This window comes from Zosterops lateralis (assembly GCF_965231275.1).
Source record: "Zosterops lateralis genome assembly, chromosome: 9".
In the NCBI taxonomy this organism is placed as follows: domain Eukaryota; kingdom Metazoa; phylum Chordata; class Aves; order Passeriformes; family Zosteropidae; genus Zosterops; species Zosterops lateralis.
The window spans coordinates 24,432,966-24,459,900 of NC_139769.1; the positions used below are offsets into that span (position 1 = coordinate 24,432,966).

At 44.2% G+C, this 26,935-nt stretch overlaps 1 protein-coding gene across 1 annotated transcript in view; it reads right to left on the bottom strand.

Moving 5' to 3' along the window:
• NIBAN1 (niban apoptosis regulator 1) overlaps window positions 1-26,935 on the bottom strand; it is a 56,207-nt gene that overhangs the window by 20,196 nt on the left and 9,076 nt on the right. Inside the window, exons 2-5 of the mRNA XM_083867895.1 lie at window positions 9,147-9,277; window positions 7,980-8,111; window positions 7,127-7,241; window positions 5,527-5,691 (exon numbers count right to left, since the gene is read on the bottom strand). Coding sequence (XP_083724021.1) covers window positions 5,527-5,691; window positions 7,127-7,241; window positions 7,980-8,111; window positions 9,147-9,277 — 543 coding nt within the window. The remainder of the gene's footprint in view (window positions 1-5,526; window positions 5,692-7,126; window positions 7,242-7,979; window positions 8,112-9,146; window positions 9,278-26,935) is intronic.

Genomic DNA, 26,935 nt, shown 5'->3' on the forward strand with positions numbered 1-26,935 from the left:
TTTTCCAAGTACTTTCCAAACCAGTGACTATATTCCTGGAGCAGGTGGGAATTTGGAGAAGAAAAGGCTCTAGGGTGACTTTATTGTGTCCTTTCAGTAGCTACAGGGGCTCCAAGAGAGCTGGAGAGGGACTCTGGACAAGGGATGGAGTGACAGGACAGGGAGGAATGGCTTCCCACTGTCAGAGGACAGGGTTAGATGGGAGACTGGGAAGGAATTGTTCCCTGTGAGGGTGGGCAGGCCCTGGCACAGGGTGCCCAGAGAAGCTGTGGCTGCCCCTGGATCCCTGGAAGTGTCCCAGGCCAGGCTGGACAGGGCTTGGAGCAACCTGGGATAGTGGAAGGTGTCCCTGCCCATGGTAGGAGGTTCCTTCCCACCCAAACCATTCCATGATTCTGTGATTCTGTGATTTCTCTGCTGCAGAACTTTGAAGCTAGAGCCTGAACATCACCTTACTCTGCACAAATGAGTCTTCACAGCTCCTAAAACAGGCTGGGGTTGTGGGCTCAGGGCAGTGGCTCCCCTGCACCACCCCATGCTTGGTAGTATGTAAGAAGAAGATAATCAGCCTGAGGTGAGGGAGATAGGAAGAATGTAACGGCAATTATGATTTTAGCACATTCATCATCTTGATGTTTCAGAATGTATGTCACTACTACAGACTGAAAATCCTCACCACAGTGTAGGAAACCAGGCTGGCAGGAAAGGCAAAAGCTATGCTGACTGAATGAACTCATGCTATAGAGGAAAAACATCCTAGAAAGAGGAGAAATAATCTTATTTCAAGCAAAATATTCTAAATTATATATATATAAAAAAATCTATATCACGTCCTGCAAGTTTTAGTGGTTTTTTTTTAACACCCCACAAGCCTCATCAAATAGCTTTGTCTGTTATGACAACGTTAATATGCCCATGGATGTTTACACATCAGTTTGAAAGTCTATTTGGAACTCATGTTACTGGTGAAAGAACTGCCACAGTCTCAGCCACTCATATGGATCACAGATGGTCTTATATTATTAACAAAAAAGGGATTTAATTAACCCAAATACAGCAGCTGCTTGAGAGGAGCCAAGATACAAGCCTTAGTATATGAAGCGGTAAATACTATCTCCATTTGTACTTTTTCCCACTCCAAATTACCACACAAATCTTCCAAAAGGCCTCACTTTCACTCCAGTTCAAAAGGACATTTTTCTTTAATGTCATAAAAAGCAATTTCCTCCTCTAGTTCTCCTTTAATTGCTCCCTCCACATACACTGGAAACAGGCAACAAGAAAATCCTTCCTTTCATCTCTCTCCAGGAAGAAAGGCCACCCTGTTTGTGGCATGAAGAATCAGAAACCCTTCCCAAGTGGTATCTGGACTCCTGACAAGTGCTCTGCTCTGTATATAGAGATATATAGACACATTCATCCCTCAGCTCAAGGATTTCATGTCAGCTTCTCAACCTTTATCAGTGCTCCTGGAATTATTCTGAATTCTAATCCAAGAGTTGGTAAATCCTATACAGGTACTATAGACATGTAACATAGGAAAATTAGAAATAACTATGAGAAAAACAACTGTCAGATAAATTCAGAGCTGAAAAAGGAAATGCAGACACCGATAATGGCAACCCTGAAAGTCAGAGATGGAGATAAATAATCTGCCCTGCATGAGCTTCTGTCTTTCTCTCTTGACTAATATATTTCTTTATTATACCTCTTTGATATATTTATTGCTCAAAATAATTTTTGTTGCTGTTTCTGTTGAAATAGAAGATGACAGGATATGGTTTTGAAAGTCCCTCAGCTTCCTGTGTCAGGAGGGTGATTGTCAAGATGTGGACGTGAAATCAAACTAGATGAAAAAAATAAAATCACGAAGTGAAACTCAGTGTCTTCCAGAATAAGCTAGTTGTCATTTCCTTCCCATCATGCAGACTTCCCTCTGTCCCAGCACCAAGTGGGTTCTCCACTTCTAGCACCAAATACTGAGTTAAACTCATAAAGGAAGCAAGAAGACCTCCTAAAACCGCAAGTAATTCAAGTAGTACTCAGAAGAAACTTCAGTCTGATGTTCAAAGCATGCAAGCATAAAGGATTAAAACCTGGGGAATAGCTAATATTAGAGCCCTGTGAATATTTTGAGCCTTTCCCTCACTGTTGCCATTGTGGGACCAATAGAACATCCCCATTGGGGGCTAGGTGCCCATTTCAGCGGCAGATTTCCCCCAAATTTGAGGTGTGCATTTCTCAGCATTTCACTGAGGAAACAGGGAGCAAGATGGAACCAGGTAAGTCCAGGCTGTGGATCAAAGTGGATAATGGAGATGAGGCAAACCAAAGAATCTCATGCTGCCTGCCACCCCAATCTAACCTGGCAGGCGCAGCTTAGGAATTTGGAGGAAAATGCTAAACGGCTTCCTCCACACACCTAAACTCAAGCACAGTTTCTTTAAAAAGCTGAGGAATTTTAAAAATCCTACACTGCTGGAGGTCTGGCCTGCAGAGACACTTGGGAAGGACAGGCTCCCCAGAAGCAGCAGAGGACAGTCAGCAGTCCCCTCCAGGGACCCCCTGCACCCACCAGGCTGTTGGGGTTCTTCTGCTGCTCCCTGGGTACTTGTGTTCTCACTAATTAGCCCTAACCACACCACCTCACAAATTAAAACCCAAAAAACATTTGATCTTCATGTTCCATTGCTGCTGAAGGTGATCATTGTCCCCTCAAACCACCAAGCCCTCATCCATGAGTATAAAGGACAAAGACAAGAGGAAAGTTGAGAGGCGAACGACACAGCAGCCCACACTTCAAACATCTGCATGCCGTTTCCCAGTGGTGCTCACTACTAAATCCCAACACTTTTGCTCTGCCCAGAAATCCCAGAAACACAGGCTGGGCTGGGTATTTATACCAGAGAGACTCTGGGTACAGGAAGCAGCTGAATGCCAGGGCGGCTCCCAGCGCTGATTCACTCCAGCTTTCCGTGTTTAACTCTGATTCCTGGGAGAAAGAAAACACACTGTAGCCTCAAACTCCTCCAAATCCTTGGCTAAAGCCCAGTGCAATACATTCCTTTCCAGGAGTGGCAGATCACAGCAGGGACAGAAAGGCTACTTCTGATCAATCATGACATTTGTCTTTGTCCTGCCTTTGCCAAATCTGCCCTGGTAAATGGGAACTCGGCACTTTGGGAAGAGGTGGAGTGAGTATTGCTTTGATCTGTGCTCCTTATGCCACTAAATTATATTTCACAATCAGAACATGAAGGATTTTTTCAGTTTTTTTCTCTTTTCAGATATTTTAAAATAAATTTTCTACCTCAATCCTTATTACTCAGTGTTTTTGCTGCACATTGCTGCAACTTTCTAAGATTGCTCAGACACCTGTTTTTGTCAGCAGAAGTGTTTGCAAAAAAGACTTTAAAAAGTATTAATAAACTAGTATTTTTCAGTGATGTGTGAATGAATAGGAATCAATATGAAGCCCTTGGGAAAAAATTCTCTCCAAGGGCAGAGTTCAGGTTACTGAGGTGCTTGCCAGAGATCATTTTTCCACTTGCAGCACCTGGATATCCAGGGGATAACATAACTGTAAGAAATCCACATAAAAGGGGCTCCACCTTCCCTGATAGCTGTTAAAACTCTTCCTGGTACAACAGTAGATCCTGACCCAGACTGTCTTTATCTGCTTCTCGTCCCATTGGTCAGAAGTAAGGATGAGCCTTAAGGCATTGTCTGTCAGATAAAAACTGGACCACAGGAAAAGCTGAGAGGGATAAATCCTGGAACAGATGCATAAATGAGCAATAGCTAAGCCACATGAAATATAATGAAGTGCAGACATGCAGGCTTTGGAGATGGAAAAGACCTCTTAGGTCATCTAAACCCAGCCTCTGCCAGTTCAGGATTGGCCCCTAGAGTGATGTGCTGAACTTTAAGAAAAAATCAGGCTGCCAAAAGCTATGTCAAACCCATTACACTTGTTCCAGGAGAGAAATTAAAATCCCCAAACATCATGAAGAGGCTTCAAGTCATAGAGTGCCAGGAAAACTTGATTGTGTCCCCATCTCCTTTCCAAACCTCAGTGAGGAGCCAAGTCCAGGGTGTCAGGGCACTGTACAGCACCTGGAGAGCACTGGGAATGGGGACTGTACACCACCTAGATAGCACTGGGAATGCAATTAGGAATTTTATTGCACCTGGACAGCATTGGGACTAAGAATGGGCTGTGTACACCACCTGGATAGCATTGGGATCGGGAATCCCACATTTCCTGTGAAGAAGGCCCCTCAAACCCACCAGTCCTGAGCACCACACAAGTAACTGTACATCTTAGGAAACTCTAGAAATGCAGTCATGTGTGTTTTCCTCATGGGAATGGAGTCCTAAAGGAAACCAGGAATGCCTTTGACAGTGGAGACAAAGGAAAAAGAGATGGCAGTCAAGAATGATCCAGGGAGGACAGCAGGATAAAGCTGTCTGCAGGCAATGGGATGAAGCTGATGACCAGGAGACTAAAGTGACAGTTAAAAAAAAATTCACCAGCAACCACTTCTGTTAATAAAAGGGACTGTTCACCCCCTGCACTCACAATTCAGTTACCCACAAGCCTGGGCTTCAGACCCAAGCAGCTGAGTTTAATGGAGAAGTTGCTGAGTGTTCTCATCTGCCACCAAGAACAGCAGGAGCAGATGGGACTCCAAAGTGACACTAAAGGCATGGAAGACCTTGTAGACCAGTGGGGAACTGAGGGTATCTTGGTGGAAAAAATGTTATCTGAAAATCAGGAAAGCATTTCTTTTTCTGAAGGATCCAGCTCATAAATGCTTCTCTAATTTCATGGGAGCAAAGTTGCGTTTATAACCCTAGCAAGTCACAAATTAGGGTTTGTTAAAGTTTTCTAGTCTAACCTATTCAGAAAGTGACATTTAGAATTTATCTTTGTGCAGACAATGAATCTCACACTCACCGTGGTTAGAATGTCCCACACAGTCCCCATTCTGGCACTCACCGTGGTTGGAATGTCCCACACAGTCCCCATTCTGGCACTCACCGTGGTTGGAATGTCCTACACAGTCCCATCCCACACTCACCATGGTTGGAATGCCGCACGCAGTCCCATCCCGCACTCACCATGGTTGGAATGCCGCACGCAGTCCCATCCCGCACTCACCATGGTTGGAATGCCGCACGCAGTCCCATCCCGCACTCACCATGGTTGGAATGCCGCACGCAGTCCCATCCCGCACTCACCATGGTTGGAATGCCGCACGCAGTCCCATCCCGCACTCACCATGGTTGGAATGCCGCACGCAGTCCCATCCCGCACTCACCATGGTTGGAATGCCGCACGCAGTCCCATCCCGCACTCACCATGGTTGGAATGCCGCACGCAGTCCCATCCCGCACTCACCATGGTTGGAATGCCGCACGCAGTCCCATCCCGCACTCACCATGGTTGGAATGCCGCACGCAGTCCCATCCCGCACTCACCATGGTTGGAATGTCCCACACAGTCCCCATTCCCACACTCACCGTGGTTGGAATGCCGCACGCAGTCCCCCAGCACGGCGCTGAAGCGTTGCTGTGCCCCTGGCTCTGGGAAGCAGTAGTAGCTGTGCCGGGAGAAGGGCTGCCACAAGTATACCGGGAATTCCTTCGGGAGCGGAACAAAGGCTGCAGCTGCCTCCTCACTTGAGCCTGCACAAAAACACCTGTCTGAGAGCTGCAGATTTCCTCAGGGCTGCCTCTGTGCCAGACCTTTGCCAGCAGGTTAATTTCCTTCCCAGTCCAGGTGCTTGGGCACAGAGGGCAGGGGGACACGGCTGGGATGGGCACACTCTGCTGGCATCAACCACCTCTCTGTGTTACACCGCAGCAACTTGATGGCCTCTTGCTTTGTATTCAAGGTGGCAAAAATATAGTTTTGGCAAAATTTCAAAGAAACTATTTCACCGGATTGCAGCTGCTAGGGAAATGGTTTTCATGGCAGGTAAGTAAATTAGTGGGGAGATCTGGTCTGTTCCACATAAAGTCCTTTTAGGAGTATATGCACTTTCTTATAGAATAAACTGCACTAAATAAACTGTGTTGGAACAGCATGTGTTGGAACACCAGTTTTCCCTGTTTCCAGGACTTCCACAAACAACTGCCCTTAAAACTGTCACTTCAAGCCCTTGCAGATGAGGCAAAGAAAGCACCAAGTACCTCCAGCTCCCACTTGCCCCATGTTGCTGCACACAGGGGATGCTGGACAGCACATTTAGGGATGACCAAACCCAGTCTGGAGTCACTGACATGCATTGAGAGCCCAGACACAAGAGGTTCACCTCAGAGGGTCTTCAGCACCACACAGATGGGGAGTAGGGCCATAAAGATGAAGTGATGCTCTTTTTGAAGGGAGAGCCATGGGAAGCCCACAAGCACCCTTGGAGTGCTCCACATACTCAACCCCAACTGCTGCATAGCTGTGGTGACACACAGAGGACACCTCCAAGCCCCTCTGACTACCCTGACCTTGGAAAAGGGTATGAGAGGGCACCTAACTTTCAAATCCTAAGGATTTAAAGGACTCAAAAAATAAATCCTTGTCTTCAAGTTGCCCTTATCCCTTTCATTATATGGCATCCCATTCTCCAAATCTGACTCTGCAATGTGAGACCTGCTTCCGTAAAGCCTGAATTTTCTCCATCTTGGTGGACTGGGGGCAGGCAGGACCACAGCAGTTCCTGGCCCAGAAACAACAAACTCAGAAGCAGCCACCTTCCTGCCCTCTCTGTGGGACTTATTATCAGCTGTGAGTCAACACAGACAGCTGGCATCTAAAAATGGAAACAAATAAACCAGGAATATTAACAAAGCCCGGGAACAATGGTGCTGTGGTTCCTGCCCTGCTTCTGCACAGCTTCCAGCAGCTTTGTGCTGGTATGCTGGGAAGAAAGGGAGACAGCGTTTCTCTGAGTGTTGGCTTACAGCATCTGCTTTGTTCATCTCCTCTGGAGCTGTGCTTCAACTTGGGAAAAGGGCTGTGGGCATCTTCTGCTACCCCATTTTAAGTTGGAGCCTGAAAGCCTTCCCAGAACAGAGTAAGGAACAGAGCCTGGGCTTTGGCAGTTCAGCTTTGAGCAGGACTCACCAACAGGGTCTGGAAAATGTTTATCAGACAGCAAATTGTAATCTTCTTCTGAAGTCAGGACTTTGCCTCCTGCAGGGAGAACGTGGTATTTAGGGCTGGCTCCTTTCTGGTAGGCCTGGAAAATCAACAGAGAAGAAGTATTGTCAAATAGAGATTTAAGAAGAGAGAAAACATGTAATACACAATTCACTGACAAAGCCAGGAGTTGACTCCATGATCCTTGTGGGTCCCTTCCAAGTCAGGATATTCTATGATTTTAATGCATGGTGATATTGCCCAAAGGGAGAATCTTTTTGTCAGGATGAATTTTGGAAATGTTCCCTAGGCATGTCATACCTAAAACATGGTTAAATGTAAAAAACATGTTTGAAAATATCCTCTCAGTGCTCATCTGCTGTGGTAAGGAGTCAGGGATGGAAGGGAAGGAAAAAGGATGGGATTTTCTCCTGAGCCCAATTTGTTGGATTTGTCAGCCAGGACTAGTTTGACTATGGCAGGTTCCAGGCAAAAACCTCCACTGTAGTCAGCCTGGAGCCACCCAAACCCTGCTACTTCATATCCAACTGCAGAAGCACAGGGATGTATTACAGGGATTACAGATGAGAAGTGTTCTGGGACAGGCACAGGAAGGTTCAAGTGCTGTTAAAAGGATTTGTTAGTTCTTGCTGACGTATCTGGCCAAGGCAGGGCACTTGGCTGTACCCTCAACCATCCCTGTGGAGCTTCCACTGGAGCCACCCTGACAAGGACAAGGTTTCACCTCCAATTGCTGAAGGCAAGGCAGCAGCAGCAGCAAATCCACTTGCTTTTGGTTTATCTGGGATTGTACAAGATCTGCAGAAGCAGCACTCACCTCTTTGGTCTCAAAGCAATCCACAGTGTAGTCATTTTTGATCACTACGTATCTGTCCTTCCACTTCTTCAGGTCCTCAGCGAAGTGCAGCAGCTCTGCTTCATACAGAACTGTCCCAGCATCCCCTGGAGGCTACAGGGACAATTGGTGACATTTGAGACTCCTCCTCTGCACCACTGACCATATTGAGGCTTTTATTTCTACATTTCCACAGTTCTGCTTTTATTTCTACATTTCCACAATGCTGCTCTGAGGGCTTTTGAGCCTTCAAATGCAATTTGGAGTCATAAACATCTCTGATTTCAGAAGGTTCTACAGACACAAGCAAAGGCGAGGAAGCAGCAGAAGAGCTCTGCCTTCCAAAACACTGCCAGATTTCTGAGACAGAGATTTATTTACCTTTCAGCTGACATGCTGAATGCAAGCTCAGAGAATCCTACAGTGGTTTGGGTTGGATAATCTAGTTAAAGATCTAGTTCCAACCCCTGCAGAATGACTTGGAGCTCACCACCTCCCATTTTCCACTACATAATATAAATATTTCATTGATATGAAAAGCAGGGTTTTATTATAATATAGTAAATTGTTTCCCATTTCTTTGTAACATGTGTCTTTCTGAAAGACACATATCTCCTGATATTCCACCTCACTGTTTTACCTACTCATTTCAAGAGCGTTGGAAATCCATGATTTCCAGTATGTTCAGAACATTTTAAATTTTATCTTCTTAATCTTGAAGACTGGTGCTCTGCATTTTCCTCTAATAATGAGACTTTTGTCTCTCTTTTTGTCTCCCCTCTAATAAAAGCCAGCTTTCCATAGTTCACTCCACAGAGGGAATTATTGCCATCTTCTTTAGAGAACCGTTAGCCATGGATGACAGGATTCCCTTCCCTGAAAGCATGATCTCTGTCCCTAGACTTTGCAGAACCTTGCAACCAGCAATAAGGAACCAGTTTTGTCCAAATGTCCAACTCTTTGCACCAGAAACCCATGTCATGGTTCTCCTCGTGCCACAATAAACAACTAAACAAGACCAGAACAAAGATGAATTTTCAAAAATAAAACTTCAAACCTGCACCCAGATGCAGCTTTTCCATCCCAAACCAAAATGACCCAAATCCAACACCTGCACATGCAGAGTGCTGTGCAGGTTCACACTCCTACCCTGGTTTTCAGGAAGCGGGACTGGGAGTGGCGGTGCTGCTCCAGCTCCTCCTGCACGTGCCTGCAGAAAGCCACGGCGTACTGCCGGCGGTAGTGGGGGCTGAAGTTCTTGATGGTGGCCTCTGTCTTCCCTGAGGTGAAACAGAGATTTAAATGTATTTCATGTACGTGGCTTCGCAACCTGTAACACAGAACCAAGGCACTTCTCACCAGTGACTCGAATTCTTCTCTTTGGAGAAGAGGCAGTTCCAGGGTCACCTAACAGTGACCTTCCAGTACCTGAAAGGAGCCCACAAGAAAGATGGAGGGGGACTCTGGAGAAGGGATGGAGTGACAGGACGAGGGGGAATGGCTTCCCGCTAACTGAGAGTAGGTTTAGATGGGATATTCGGAAGGAACTCTTCCCTATGAAGGTGGTGAGGCCCTGGTATAGGGTGCCCAGAGAAGCTGTGGCTGCCCCTGGATCCCTGGAAGTGTCCAAGGCCAGGACAGGGCTTGGAGCAACCTGGGATAATGGAAAGTGTCCCTGCCCATGGCAGGGAGTAGAATTGGAGGGGATTTAAGGTCCATCTAACCCCAACCATTCCATGATTCCATGACAAAGGTCTCCTGAGGGTACCAAGGGCCACTCCTGAACAGATCAGGAAACCCCTGGAGATGCATTCAGAGAGAATTTGTCCATGAAAACATTGGGTTTGGGACTTATTTTTTTCTAAGAGCAAGCAAAGAATTCTCCAAATCCATTTCTCTAACAAAAGATGCTCTCTACCTCTCCCTGGGACACGCTGCCCCAGAGCCAAGGGGTGAAAAGGATTTCAAGGAGAACCACTGACGCTGGCTAATGTTCAGCCATAGGAGACAATTTTATCACTTATTGAGATGCTAAAGCTGACTCAAAGCTTGATGTAAGATTTTTCTCGGCTTGGGCACTACAGTCTCATCTTTATTTTAATGTAAACATATCATCAGTCATGCTGCAATAAACATTAATCTGGTATTGTCTCACTGTGATCAAGATCTCATGGGTAGCAGCAACAGGAATAAACACACTGAGGTCTCACTTCTGAGAATCTTAAAACAATTTACAAGCAATTAACTCATTAAGCCTACCAAAGAAATAATGGTGCTTTGCAGACAGGGAAGTGAAGCTAAAATTAAAGACATGTGCATATATGTGACTGAAAGAGTCTGTAGCAATGCAAAAACCAGAACCTGGCTTATGAGAGCATTCTAAACATCCTGGATACTGGAGAGATCCCTTTCTTCTTGGAATTAGGGAGCTCCATGCCAAAGGGTTTGTTCTGAGCATACATCAGAGAAATTTCACATCTCAAGCAACTTTGATGATTTCAAAATTTCATTTTGTTCTGCTTGGGGTGGGAGGGGAAAACGTATTTTCTCTATGAGAAAAAAATGGTAATTCCTGAACTAAGACTTCTTAGTGCCTTTATATGGACTCCTAGACCAGGCCTGTCCCACAGCATTCCTGAAATGGAATTCATGGAAGTGTTCAAGGCCAGGGGCAAGGAGAAATCTGGTTTAGTGGAAGGTGTCACTGCCCATGGCAGGGCGTGGGACTGGATGGGTTTGAGGATCCCTCCCAACCCAAACCATTGTGGGATTCTATGAATTACTCCCGAATTTCCTAACATGGAGGTGCATGAGAAGACAAACCTACATACAAGCTCCTCTGTTTCTTCAGGTGAATTTCCAGTGTGATGCAGAACAAGACACATCCCTCAAGTTCAGGGGCGATGCCAATGCTTCCACACCACCTTTCATTCCAGCCACTCTCGTGTAACCAGCTCAGAGGGGTGAGCTGGAACCTTCTCCTTCATAAGCATCAATGTGATCACTGCCTTCCACTGAACTGGAAGCCCCTTTTGCCCCACTGCTGCCCCATTCCAATCCCACACCATCACTGGGAGACAGACCTGATGCCCTGGAGCCCTCTCCAGGCACAGGGAGGAGCCAGCTCAGCGTTGGCACAGTCATCCCACTCAGCTGGAGGGATGTCAGAAGCAGAGTTAATTAATCATTTATGTAAGGCTTTCCCAGAGTTACCTGTGGGACAGCACCCGGTGACAATCTCGACTCCATATCTTTTAATATGAATTTTTAAACACATACCGATCATGGGATGTGCTTGGGTATAATAGCAGGATATAGTGTTGCTAGAGCAGAATATCCCAGCCTTAGAAAAACTAGCCTGCTTTGGGCAGAGGCATAGACTTATTCTCCAAATAAGGACAAAGTTTCCCCAAACCATCTTTTTAGCATTTTTTTTTTTTCTCCTGGTCCCAACCAGCAGTAGGATGTTGTTGGCCCCAGCCCCAGTGGAGTTTCCTGCTCAGAGTTTGCCCCTGTTTTGCACAGTGGCTTTTTCTTTTCCAGCTCTCATCATCCTCTTAATCTGTTAGAGAGGGCTCTGGGACACTGCACCTCACTTGACTACTGCCTGCATCCTGCAGTAAGGTTTGTAGAGGAAGTGGGACAAAGAATAAAATTCTGGTGTTGGGCAAAAACTTGCAACAATCACGGGAAATACCTGTAATTTCAGCAAAGTCTTTCAATTAAGACTAAATGGCCTCTGAAGTGTCATTTTTCACTGTCAGTACTGCTTAGATCAGCTTAAAGCACGATGACTGAAGGGAAAGAAACTCTGCAATTAACAACATATACATCAGCAATAGGACATTGCTGATGTAATTTTTATGTGCAGACTATATGTATGACAAACCAAAACATGAATTAAGAGGCAAATATTTCTGGCTGTTTCTTCCAATCTTCACACTACTTGTTGCAAAGGAGCTTTGTATTTAAAATATTCCTCCCTCTTAAAATTAGGAAAAAAGTTTATTTAAAGAGATTGTGAGTGGCACCTCATGAGGATCTGGCCTTGCAGGGCTCTCCTGAACACAGGAATTGCAGTGCTACCTGAAGGTGGGAAGAGAAGCAGACAGACCCTTGATCCATTGTTCCTCAATGGATCTTTAAACTCTTTTGGTTTACAGAAAATAAAAATATACTATCTGAAAATAAACACGATGGAAACGGTCCTAAGTAACAGAAACTCTTCCCATGAAATGATAACATGGGACAACTGGAGATAAAATACTCGAGGGCAGTTTAAAAATGAGTTCCCCTAATTCTTTTCCAAATTTAGTGTGGCTGGCTTAGTCAGAGCTGTTTATATGGAGCACGGCCAAAGCTCCCACTTGGCTGGTCTGGCAACGGGACAGCTCCAGCCCATATAAATGGGATCTGAATCCCAGCAGCTGGGATGTTTATCCTAGGAGAATGAGGAGTCTCATCAGCTCCAGGAGAAGCCTGCATGCAACCTCCTGCTCCTGTGCTGGGCCAGGAGTTGGACTCAATAATTGAATCCTGTGGGTCCCTTCCACCTTGGGATATTCTGTGATTCCTTGAACCAAAATTACCAACAGGAAAAGACAACTGTGATGGAGGTGGAAGGATTTCCATCCAATTAACATGGCAAGGGTCTGTTCCTCTTTGCTGAGGGTTTATATCCTGCTCCAGAATAAACTTTGCTAATGCTTCATGATGTACCTCACGCTCTGCAGAGCTGCCTCTGCACATGACCACAAAACTTTAGCATGAGTTATGATATCTCTTTTAAGACTAAAAACAAATATCACTGCACTGAGAAACATCTACCTCTTGCCCCCCTGGAAATCAGTAATCATCCCCAAATTATTCTTCCTTGCTTTTCCCCTGCCTTTGACCTTCTTAATTGTGTCACAAATGTTGGATACTTGTATGTAACTTCAAGTCATCGGGCCCACGGAATGGCCTCAAATACCCAACTTTACAGTGGAGGTTTCATTGTTTTTATGGAAATAACTGATATGCAGCTTTTTCAAACAAGGGCACTCTTCAGCACGTTCTCCCAAGAAATTAATTCCTGCTGGTTTAGTCACCAGCTCCCAGTGCAGCCTATCTAGCTCGACCTGTCACATCTCCCTGCTCTCAAAAACATGTTGCCACGTGGCCAGTCCAGGTGCAGGTCAGGAAAACTTGGAGAAAAAAAGGTCAGAAAACAATAACTTCTTGGCTGGCATACAAGAGAGTGATTGCTCACACTCCCAGAACTTCAGCCACTTGGAAGTTAAGAATGGAAAGAGGGAAGGACTTGCCATAAAAGCTATTTCACTTAAATATTGGGGTTTGGCAGTAAGATGACTCTTCCAATTGTAGGAAAATGTTCACAGTCCTTCCCCTTCGCAGCACAACTGCCTGCACTCAGCCCCTTTTGGGAAGGGTTTTCCAAATATACCCCTATCAATGATACGAATCTCTTTGGAGGTCCGAGGGCTGATGTATGGTCTTACACCATTTAAGCCCCAGGGGACATGAATGTCAAGGAAGTAGATGATTTGCTGTATGAAAACAAACCCTGGACAAAAAAAACCCTAAAAGAAATAGGTGCTGTGTGTGCTGAATGTCAGTACACCCACCACTTCAAACAAGTAAAGCAGTGAGACAGAACAGGAACAAATCACTTTGTCTTATTTCCTCCACCAGGCCACAAGCAAAACTGTCAGAAAACAATCTAAAATGATCAGGATACCTACAGAGTGCTTCACAAGCCAGGATGTAACCCACAACTGGGGACGTGCTTTTAAATGATAAACTAGAAACCAGTTAATCTATATATACTGTGTGCCTTAATGCAAACTGAACTTTACAATTACTACTGTCCATCCATCCATCTATTTTTCTATCCACAAACACAGTCTTATTCTCTTATCCCATCAAGGTAGAATCAAAATGAGTTAACAAAATAATTCCAATGTTCAGCTCCTGGGCTGACTTCATCCCAACTCCTAGAAAAACACAACTCTGATTGAGGTAAACGTCTGAAATTGCAGATCGGTGTAAGCCCTGAAAGCTGGATGTCAGTACTGGCAGCTCTGAAAGGGGCTGGATGCTCAATGGGAAGAGAAGGAAGCAGCCACTCACCATAAAAACTGCTTTTCTTCAGATCACCCATTCACTGCAAACATCATTATCAGTTGTTAAATGCATCTGGTAACCAGAAAACCTGTGAAAGTGATTCTGTTTGGCATATCCTGACAATGCCCACCACCTTCCAGTGCTCTGGGATACATAGTGGGATTTACAGAGTAGTGGGATTTACAACTAATTCTTTCTTTCCTCCTTCTTTGGGCAGTACTTACAATACCACCTAGGAAGTGTTTAAGTGCTCCCAGACTTTATCTAGGAAGGCAATGTAAACTACTCTCTTTGTTGTTGAAAGCAGAACTCATTTTGATCTTTATTTGTAGAAATAGAATTTCAATTATTCTGAGTCATGACTTAATACCTGTTATGACAAAAAGGGATGGCAGACACAAATCACAGGTTCTGATTTGGCTGGATCTCTCACAGGTTTGTTTGCACCCAGCCAAACCCAGCAGCTTGGTGGAGCAACCCCTCTTTCCCATGCAGGAACATGTGGTTTGCACCTGGTAAAATACTGAAACCAGTTATTTATCCCAGCCTTCGTTTATATGAATGGAGACTGTTCTCAATAAAAACTTACAATTCTGTAACTCCAGTGGTGTGCACACACCCTCAAATCACCTGTTTGCCATGCTGGCAAATCCCTGTTAGTCACCCAAAATTCAGTGCAGAGGAGTGGGTAATACCCATCTCACCCCAGATCAGCCTCTCCTCAAGTCTCAGCATATAGCACTCCTCGGGTGCTTAGTCCATCTTCTCTATAGGAGAAAACTGATGCTGTCTTGTGAAAAAATCAGATTTTTTCACAAGTTTGGCAGCTGAGACTGTGGGTGTGATATTTGTGCTCCATCAGAAGCAAAGCTTTTGTTTCACAGCAAGCTAAACAAACACATTTGTAAGTTCATCTAGACGTAAGAGTTGCCAAAAATAACAGGCTCCATTCCAACCTTGCAGTTGCCCTTTCTACAATTTTACCCCTACACTTTGCTCTTCCTCAAGTGCTCCACTACACAAGGCTGAATTTTATACTGAGATGGACAATTATCCCATAGATTTCCTCAGGTTTACACACTTACATTGTTCCCAGGCAGCTTTGGGAGCATCTTGGATTCAGAGGGAGCAGGCTGAGCTGAGTGAGACCTCATGCACTCTATAAAAAAATCTTGTTTTGTGCAGAGTAACTTGCTGGTTTAAGTTAATTCTGAATGCTGTCTGATTATTAAAAATGAAGAATAGCAGAGCACAGATCCTGCACAGAGAGTGGCTCTTAGGTCAAACTCAGAGACTCGTTCCTGCAGCCAGCTTTCCCTTCCCCTGCTCCCACTGCCCAATCCTTATTTATGGGAGAAGGAAGATTTCACGAGTTGCTTTTGCACTTCTGTCAGGTTAAAAAATCCTAATAATCATGAATTACATAAAGGCCAGTGCTTGTGGTTAATCAGGCTGAAACAAGCCAAGGGTTTGATTAACACTGTGTCAGATAAGCTTATCTCAAAGGCTGCTGAAATCTACCCTTTCTTGGTAATGGGGTTAGAAGCACTGTCTAGAAACAATTACTCGCAGTCAGATTCAACTAGAATAAGGTATGACAAGACTTTATAAATAAGCTTCCTTCACAGCACCAGAAGGACTTGGAATTTAAAAACCAAATGAACCCAATCTAACTCCTGGGAGGTCACATGAAACTAAACTATGATCTATGGTAAATAAATTTAGTGAAGAACAATGGTTTTCAAGTTTGGGGGTTTTTTGCAACTCCCGGAGCCACAAGTTGAGCCACTCATGAGGACACAGACACCAGGCATGTCTTGAGCAGCTTTCTCCAATCCAGATCTCGGCACCACGTTACACATCATGGGAGGTCACACAAAAATGTTTCTTGGGAACATTTAAACAGCATTCCAAAAATGTAAGCCAATGCTGCATCACCCTTTATACAGGATGATGTATTCCCCCCTTCCCTCCCTTTTGGGTGGCAGTTACCTCACTGCCCAACTATCCACAAGACAAAATAACAAAAAGACACAGAGACACAGATAAGAGAAATAACCATCTTCATGACATTAGTTGAAGCTTTTTTCTGAATATATATATATTTATACAGACACACACACCTTTAAAATATTATCTCCATGCAATGCTTGGTATATGCTCATATAGACCTGGGAGAAATATTTACGAATTTCTTTTTTCTTAATTACTTTGCCAAATTATACCACACTACATAGCTCTATCAAAATTACTCCAGGGAGTACATGACATTGGCCAAAGCTGTGAGTACACACACATCTTTCCATGAGGGGCTTCATTTATGCTGAGTTTTCCTTACTTTAGTCATAAATTCCCTTTATTCTCTCACCATTCCAACTCCTTTTACCATCAGCCCAGTTATCACTTTCTAAGCACAGTAGCAGAAGGCCATTATTCCATGGCAGGATTTTATTCCATTTCTCTTCAACAAACACACAAACCCCACAAAATGGAGTATGAGAATAATGGTAACGTTGGAGCCTCTTTTCTTACCATTTTCCTCATCAATTCTAAGGTGCTTGCTTCTCTTTTGGCTCCTATATACCCTGAAAATGAGTAAATACCATGATTATGCAAAGGATTTTCAGCTAAGCCTATGTGGAAGAAGGGCAAAACCAAGACTAATCTCTAAATTAAACAGAGGTCTCAACACAAAGACATTTACTTTAATGACCTCGCAACACAACCACGCCACTTGATTTTATCACAGGGAATAATTTCAGCCTCAGAGCCCCTTCTTGCCATTCTGAACCCCACAACAACACCTGGGTAAATACACAGATTTTAACCCAAACAACAAGCACCATTCAGATTTTTGAAGTCCAAGGCCATACCCATATCACAGTTGTCCCAGTTGGGACCATTTTCCAATTTCACCTGTTCTGCTTTGCTTGTGCCAACACCTCCTTGCCTTGGTCCTCTGTAGGGCAGCAACTGTGAAAGGCCCTTTTGAGGGGGACAAAGAGCCAACTCTTTGTGAAAATCAATAATTGATTTTATTCCTCTTCCCCCTCTTTTAAAAAGGACAAAAATTTGTACACACATACACATATATACGTATATAAAATATTAAGCTTCTAATAAAACTTTATAATACAGGAAGAGGAGTATGCAAAATGCAATTCACATTCCAAAGAATTTTTAATTTTTTACTCAACTCTCCACTTTACATTGAGCTTGAACAGCAAAAATGGAAATATTTTTCCTTTGCAGTGCACATTTAGTCATTTGTTCAGGCTCTCACTAGTCTCATGTTATAATAGAGGAATATGACTGCAGGAAAATGTAAGTGTTGTCACAGCAAAACATTGGGCAGATGATGGGAGAATTTACTTTATAAAACTTTGAGTTCGAGTGAAGCTTATAAAATCTCTTTAATCTGTCATATATTTTGTTGTTACAAAGCTTATAAAATGTCCTTAATCTGCTATATATTTTGTTGTTACACAGCAGGGTGATACAATGGGATCACTTTCTGATGTCACATGGACTTTGTTGGCCATGCAGATGCAGGAATTGTTCAAGGGTGACAAAACCTGCAAGACAAAAATGTTCCATAGCACTACACTGTGGTTAATCCTTCAAAGCCTTGGCTAAGACAAACCAGACAAACTCTCCTGCTGGTAGTCTGTTCTCATGTTCAGAAAAATAATATAATAACTCTAAAAATGTTTGCTGAATCTTTAGTAATAAATTGATTTTTAAAAAGGATTGCATTCATTGCTTTGCAAGGAATACTGTCAAACATTAAAAGGGTCTATGCTCATGCAACTGAAGGTCTCCTCTTCCACAAACAAACCCTTCTCTACCTCTCCATGGATGGTAATGGCCCTCGGGAAATCCACACTGTTCATTGGACTTTTCACCCTGCAGGTGAGACAGGAGGAAGCGTTGGCGCCTCATCCTATGGGAAAGGTCTCTTCACACGACTGCTAAAAAGCATCAATTAAGGTAGAATTTAGAAGACAAGTGTATAATTACTACATGAAGCTATTCACCCAACCCTGTGTAACACAGTTTTTTCTGTGCTTATGTCAGATGGGGAAAGGAAACTCCAGCTCTCTGACGCAACAGCTCAGCTTTATAATTCAAATTAGTGCAGAAACGCTGGGAAGTGGTACCAGAGCATCAGCTCCCTGATCCAGGCTCCTTCAAGAAAGGGTTGGCATGAAAGGCTGGCACTGATGCTGCTGGAAAAAGAGACCTTGACCACATCTGCTCTCACTTCTCAATGTTGGTCTGGTTCTCTCTCTACACTTAACTCTGACTCTCCCACAGCAGCTGCTGCTGCTCCAAAGTCCCACTTCAGGAGAGGTCACAGACTTTTGCTCTCTTCCAGCTGTGAAATGTGTGCAAAAGGAACAGAACTGGCCTCTTCCCTTATGAAACCAATGAAACCACTCCAAAAGCCCCTACTAAATAATGGTCCAGGGACAATTCCAGGGCAAGAAGCAGAGAAAATGAGGCAAATGAAAACAAAATAAATGGGAAAAGACAAACAGAAGATGGGAGATGGCCCTCTGGCTGCATGGGGCTTCTCAACATGGGACACCTGCCAGTGGCCTCCTTTCCCCTCTTTTCTCCCATTCAAAGTGGAACAAAGTCATAATCAAGGTCCCAGTATTTCCAAAGCACTGTAAAAGAATAAAACAAAATCATCTAAATATTTTGGGGTTTTTCTTTGGCAAAGCTAAAAGGACCCATTAAAACTTCATTAACTGTTCCTTACTTGGCAGAGTTTATGCCTTTGATTCCTTCTAAATTAAAGCTGGGACCATACTAATAAAAATACACCTTCTCCTACCAAACTAAGAATAATTCCCAAAATCTTATCCTGAAGAAAAAGCAAGTAAAAATCCAAACAAGCCGTAACTTTCTGCAGCTGCAGCAGTACCAAAGATGAAGGATTACCTTTACATTATCCAGGTTTGTTGTTCCTACAATCCACCAGTGCCAGCAATCCACATCACCAGAGGCAGAAATACTCCCAGGTGACAAGGGTTAGGGGAATTTAAGGAAAAAGGGAAAATAAAGAACCATGTTCAGAAAGAATTTTATGTCAATGCTACAGAGGACACACACAAAGGAACATTCCTCTTACAGTTTCTCCTGTGCAAATGTGGGGGTTTAAGGCCTCTTTGTTCTGGCACACTATTCAAAAGTATTTATTTTCTTTTTCAGGCTGCTATTTTTAACCATAACTCAGAGAAAGGCCAGAGTCCGACCAAGTGTCTGACTGCAGCTCCCAGACAGGCACAGCCACAGCCACAGTGTCACTTGCTGTGACAGGAAGCTGGTGACACACAGCTCTGCAGGTCCCGGTTGCCTTGTTTCCTCCATGGGGCTGGTTTCACCAAAGTCTACTTTTATTCATTAGCTCAGAGGGGTTCCATCCAGCCACCTGACATGCCAAGTGCTGTGCATTATTCTTCTTCCTCCTGGACCACTTTCAGTACCTCAAACACTCATGAAAGCATCACTGAGAGGACAATAGTTTCCCCTGGTGTTTGTTTTCTCCATTTCTAAGAGGACTTCCCGAGAAGAAGCTCCACTCAGCTATTGTCCTTCCAAATAAGCCTGTGCTTGAGGCTCCTTGGCTGCTCAGCTCTTTCACCCCAATGTTTTAATGCTTCTTCCTTCTTGAAAAAAAAAAAAAAAAAAAGAGATAAATTGCCTCATTTCCTCTTCATTTATCTTTCACGTTCCAAAGGGCTTGTGACAACATGACTTGAAAGGAAAAAAATCAAATTGAAACCACGTTCTCCCTGTGCAGTGTTTGTACAGTGGGACCACATGAGGTCTGGGCTCAGAAAGGCAGCTGGGCAGGTTATTATTAAGAAGAGGAAATTTGTTCCTGAGAATTTATTGGGAAGTGGGTCGGTGAGAGCTCTCCTGCTGGTTCACAGTGACCCTTCAGGGCCCCCTGTGTACAGACACACCAAACTGACCTGCCTGTGCACCAGGACCTGTGGCTGCACACAACCAACCAGAAGATGTTCAAGGCTTGGGCTTACATCTATGGTGGCAGGGCTTCAGTCAGTGCGTTTAACAGTTTGCTTTCATCTCTCTTGCCTTTGTATGACTGGTTATGGAGCTCCAGTTTTGTAAGTCTCAGCTCTTCCATTAGAGGCCTCCATGAAGTTCTCCCCATCAATCCAATCTGAGTTCCTGCCACTGTGGATGCTGATACATTCTCTCTTTCTGGAGAAGAGCATGTTTCACTTGCCTGTATCAAAACTTGAATTCTTTATCTTCTTGTGTTTTGCAAAATACTTTATTTATGGCACCAAGAAAAAAGCAGTCCTAAGAATGCAATGTGCAAGAGCTGTGTGATAAGGTTTAGGGTTTTTTTGGCTAATTTATGTGTATCAGATCACATTTTCATTTTGTGAATGCAGAAGTAATCACTAGTAATGTGACTTTAAGCATATTTAGCCTCTGTCTAACAATGCTCATTTTGAGTCTCATCCAAACCTGAATTCCTCCAAAGGCTCCCTGTATTTCCTGACTAGAGCCACATTTCGAGCCATGTTTGCATTCTTCAAGGGTGGCTTAAAGGCAGCCTGTGGCTTTCTGAGAAACACATACAGGGAAAACCACATAAACCCATTTTCAATCCTCATTTGGGTTGATGGGACTTCACCAGCCTGATGAGACCTGAATTTCTATGAAGTATTTTCTCCCTTAACAGCATCCAGTGTGGCTTCAAAACACCCTGAAGAGCTCCTAAATCCACAACAACCTTTCAAAGACTTCTCTACCCCCTGCTACTACTCCCAAAGATCTTTACTATACAATCAATCATCCCTTCCAAGGAGATGCTACTCAGGCTACTCATGCAGCGGCAGAACTTTTCACTGAGACACTGTTTCTCTGCTATTTGCCCTTTCAAGCATCCCTGAGCCAACCGTTTCACCAACTGTTTCACCACAGGTTTTGCATAAACCCAGCAGTTTCACACAAACAGGGAGGCTCTTGATTCAGGAAAAAGCAGTGAAAAGCATAATAGAACAAGAACAAGCCAGGAATTCTGAAAAAGTGTATTCACAAAATCCACCAATATGATTCATGGGGTTTTTATAATTTCCAGTGAAGAAACACATAGACAGTGTTGAAAAAATGCATCTTATGGTCTCTGCCCTATTCTGAGCTTTACTAGCAAAAGTGCACCAAACCTTCATAAACAAGTCAGTCAGGCTGAACCTTCTGGCTCCAAAGGTTTGGGCTTGAATGGAGTCAGGACTTTTTCTTCACCAGTCTCAGAAATGCCGAGGCCTCAGATTTAACATCCTGGTTTCCAATTCTGCTTGCAGGCAGATCCCTCTGAGGGACATGTGCCTTAGCCAACAGCCACAGTTCAGGGGATGACAGTCTTCTTACAATTCCTTTTGAACAAGAAATAAGGTCAGGTCCTTCTGTTGTAATTATTTCCCCTTTAGAAGCACCTCTGGCACTACGAAGATACACACATTGAAAATTCAAAGGCATTTTTCAAAACTACTTTTGCTGCCACTGGTGTGAGACAACTCCTCCAGTTTCCAGAACAGCTGGTACCAACCACCAGTTGCCAGGTGGGTGCTCACCACCTCTGAAGCCAAACCAAAGCTCTAAATGCCAACTGACATTCTAAAAATTACAGGTTTTGTTTGTGTGTATTAAAAATATCTCCTTGACGTGCTTAAGAAGAACCTGCTGAGAGAAATATGAAAGCATGAGGTCTTATCTCATTCAAGAGTGCCCAGTATAGAGCAACACCAACAAAGTCAGAGGAGATCATGCAGCCCTGGCTTCCAGACTGAGCAGATACCTTGACATGCTTTTTAAACTCCTAATCTCTGAGGGTTCCTCTGATTTGTAAAATACTGTACCTTGAAATTGAAAGAACACACACGAATGTAGTCAAGACACACCCACGATACAGAAGTAAAACTTTCCAGAGCCGGCAAACATGGCTTGGTTTTTTAAAAAAGGTATTTAAAAGAAAATAGAAATATCTTAAGTGCATTAGATCCACTTTTTTTTTGCAAATCTGCTCTGGAAATCAACTAATTTTTTAAACACACACTCTTCTTTGCTTTTCCACTGTATATAAATTGCATATATTCTGATTAAGATTATTCAGCCCAGAATAATTACACATCAGAGAGAGGCCTAATAAGCTCATCTTTAAACTCTGAAGAACTAAAAAAAGATCCCAAGCATATTTTACGAATATAGGTTAGTGTCAGCTGACAAATACATGGCACAATCCATTTTATTGTGGTTGCAAACAAGGACCACATGAATGAATGTTATGGGCTTGTCTTTGCATTATTCAGGATGATGGGACTTCTGAAGGAAAGCAAGAGTGTGTGCTGGAATTGTGTTCTGGAAGATAAAAGAAAATTAGTCACACACAATATGGTAAAGAACATACAGAATATAAGCAAAACTGCGTTTTACCAGCAGTGGGCACTTCACTGGAAGATTCTATAAGGTTTTCTGAATCAAACCACTGCTACAAGAAGTAACAATGAATCAAAACACTTGGATTTACAACTAGAATTGACAAAGAAATATTTTCAGTTACTATAACCATATTGTTTTAGACTTACTTCAGCCAAAAGCTATTTCAACAGGAAAACCTTTCTTAGCCAACAGCTGGAAAGCTCATAGCCTTATTCTGGAAGGAAGGGGGACTGTTACTTTTTACAGATGTCTCCATTCTCACCATCCAAACAGAGTTAAATCTGTGGATAGAGAGATGGGCCCCATCTGAAATGCAGCTCTCACATCCTCCCCAGGCTGTGCACACTCACATCCCTGGCACCGGTTCAGCCAAGGCGACCAAACACAACGGCCACAGAAACTCAACACTGCAGCATCCTCAAATTCAGCCTGAGTTTTGGGGCAGCCCCTCATCCCATCCAACACCACAACTCCAGACACTCAGCTGTCAGAGAGGCTGGATTTTATTTAAAAGCAGCTCTTTTGCAGATGGTAAAAATCAAACCCAGCCAGTGCTTCCCTCCACTGCTCAGCCCCAACACCCTGTGAGATCCAGGTTTAGAAGCATCCGCAAGACAAGTGTGAATTTGGTTTCCGTCACAAAAGTAACACCTGCCAATGCCAAGTGCTACAGAAAGAGCAACTTTTCAGTTGACCACACTTCCTGCTGCCCAAATATTTAAGGCACGCGAAGGAAAAGCCATGTAGCAAGAGATGAGTAACTAACAAACCACAAGCTCTTGCTCAAAATTACCACGTAGTTTACACTCATAGCAACACACTGGCGTGGGACGTTTGTTTATGCTGGTGACTCTTATGTCTGCCAGTGTGGTACCAGCTTTAGTCACCCCCATTCTGGATGGGATGTGCCGAGCCACTTCATGTTTCTTTCCAGTCGTAAGGGTAGTTGGTGCTGAGTTCAGACGGGGCCTTCCTCCTTCATTCACTCAGAACTCAGCTTCTTCCTTAAACAAACCCAGTGCTGTCTCAGGTTTTGATGTGACCACTACTTGGCCACAGCTCTTAAGGGATCACCATGAATACACCAAGCCCAGTCTCCAAAATCTTCCCCAGAAGCTTCTTTTGTTGCAGATCTTGGGGGTATGTCACATCAAATATAGCCTGAATTTTGTTCTGGGCACTCCTCTCCTCCACCGCCTCCCTTGGGTTTGGTGGAAACAGAATCATTCAGGTTGGAAAACCCTCCCAGACCACTGAGTCCAGGCTGTGCCTGATCCCCATAATGTCGCCAGCCCAGAGCACTGAGTGCCATGTCCAGGCCTTCCTTGGACACCTCCAGGGATGAGGGTTCCAAACGTTCTTAGGCAGCCCCTGACAATGCCTGACCACCCTTTCCATGATGTTAAATCTGAACCTCCCCTGGCACAGCTTAAGGCCATTTCCTCTTGTCCTGTTGGAAGGACAGCTTTGTTCCAGAGGAAGTGTCCAAGGCCAGGCTGGACAGAGCTTGGAGCAACCTGGAATAGTGGAAGGTGTCCCTGCCCATGGCAGTAGGTGGAACGAGATGAGCTTTAAAGATCCCTTTCAATCCAAGCCATTCTGTGACTCACCTTTTCTCCTCCAAAAGCACCATAAAAGCCACCATCAGCTTTGCTCAGCTGACATCTGGAGTGTTTGGGGCTTCCTCCTTGCAGACACATCAGATGCAGCCCTGACAGCCCTCCCTCAGCCATGCTCACAAACCATCACACTCCTCATTATCAGTAGTTCTGCTGCTACTTCCTGGGCTCAGAACAAAGATGGAGCACATGCAGCAGTAATTAAAATTACTTTCCTTTACAATCACACCTAAAATACCATCTTCTCATCAACCTCATGTGGTACCTGTCCCATTCATTGCAGAGCTCTGAAAGTTTGTGGCACGGTGAGCTGGAAATTGCAGGAACTTGATTTATATTTAAAAGCAGGTAAATATCACTCCAGAGAACCAAATCTATGTCTACTGCAGAATGTGAAGCTGGACAAAACATGTCACTTACAGGAGAAGCTCACACATGGCTCCTGCCACCTTCTTTTCCTGATTTAGAGAAGTGCTGAGTGCCTGAGCACAGCAAGAACCTGGCTGGGAATCTGGGGAGAGCATCATAATCATCAGTTCCCAAAAAAATTAGGCACGAGGTTTGTCAAGCCCCAAATTAACAGCTATAACTCTTGGTGCATGAAATCAAACAACAGCAAGATCAACTAAGCAATGCCTGCACAGCCCTTTGTAGCTTGGCAGGTGTACAGGAAATCTCAGAAGGAAAGAAAAAAACCCAAGCAATGAATCTGGGACTTCCTACTGAATGAAGCACTAGAAAAACACACCAAAGATAAGCCTTTGAACCCTGGTCTCTTTCAAGCATCAGCAATGAGTTTGGGGCTTCAGATCCATGTTGCTTTTCCACTCACACTTAAGACTATAAGGTACAAAGTTGTGTTTGCTTTGCCTACGGTGGTTTGTAGCCTGCACAGAGGGAAAACATGGAAACAAAAGGGTTTAGTCCAGCAGGAGAACAGGAGCAGTGGCTCCTTTCCCACTCACCTCCAGTTTCCCTTATTCTACCTCTATGGTAGAAACTCTTCCCTTCCCTGCAGGCCATGCCCAAGCTGCTCAAAAGAACTTCCAAACAGAGGAAAACACATTTTCTTTAGCTTAATTCACAAAAAAAAACCCCAAAACCCATCCCCCAAAAAAACCCAAAAAACAAACAGACCAAACCCAAACAAACAAAACCACTAAAACAAATTTAAAACCAAACTAAACAACAAACAAAACCCCTCATCCATTTTAGCTGCAGTTTTCTCAAAATGGCAATTTGAGGCAGATGCTCAGCATGGAAACTTCAGTCTGGACAACTGAAGGCTGGCAAAGCCTCATCTTGCAACTGCAAACACTGGAAAGTGTTTGGCAGGCTAAATTACAGTGATATAACTTTACAGAACATCTTAAAGAGCAAAAAAGCCTTTTTGTCCTTTCTTTTGCACAGACCCTGCCATTAAATCTTTGCCTGGGGATGATGAAAACTTGCCTTTCCTCTAGTGTGACCACTGCAATATTGGAATATCAAGTGAAAATACGTAAAGATCCTCTGTATCATGCTCAGTAAAAGCAGGCTGGTCTTTAGCCAGTGTTCATCTAAGGTATTTAACATTTCAAATCCTGCTCCAAGACTGGTGTCTCTAGTTACCAACATCACACAATGCCCTGCAGAGAATCACAGCACAAACAGCAACTGTGGTTTCATGCAGAGGAAGGGAAATACCACGTAAATGGAAATGCTTTCCTGAGAAAGGAGATGAGAGGGGCTGAGTGAGAAGGACACTGAGTGGCAGGATGGTGCTGGCATCTTCTGTAAATTTGAAGCACCAACACCCATGTACCTCTGAAAAGAGCAAGGAAAAGCTCCTTGGCAGGCAGGAAATTTCCAGATTCAGCACATAAGTTCTTTAGCTGAGGTCCCAAGCACAATGAACCAACAATCAGTAGTAAATGGGCTATCCCAGGGAACAAGCAGGGATCTGGTATGCATGGACGGAAGTGGCCTCTGAGCCCTGCGAAACCTGCAGCTCCCTTCACATGGAACATACACCTCCAGGGGAAACCCCAGGTGGTTTTATGACATACAGAAGCTGTATGTATTTTTTTCTAAGGTTGGATGTGAAAGCATTTAGTGACAGCTTGAGAGAGCTGGGATTGTTCAGCCTGGAGAAGAGAAGGCTTCAAGGAGACCTTGTTGAAGCCTTCCAGAACTTCAAGGGGGCTTATAAAAAAATGAAGGACAGGGCAGATAGTGACAGAACAAGGAGGAGTGATTTTAAACTGCTAGAGGGCAGGGTTAGATGGGCTATTTGGAAGAAATTCTTTCTTGTGAGGGTGGGCAGGCCCTGGCACAGAATGCCCAGAGAAGCTGTGGCTGCCCCTGGATCCCTGGAACTGTCCAAGGTCAGGTTGGACAGGGCTTGGAGCAACCTGGGATAGTGGGAGGTGTCCCTGTCCATGGCAGGGGGTGGCACTGGATGAGCTTTAAACTCCCTTCCCACCCAAACCATTCCATGATTCTATGATTCCATGGTCCTGGGTGCTTAAGGGTCCAGCTGGTCCCCAGCACGAGTCAGTCATTGACTCTGCCCGATGGGATCCATCAGCAGGGTGCAGCTGGAGCTGCTGCAGGGGCTGTCCCTGCTCCAAGGGTTGGCACAGACGGCTTCTCCTGATCCTGCCACAACCTGGTCCTGTGTCTTCAGTTCCCTGAAGCTCTGCTTTACCTTTGCCTGCTTATACA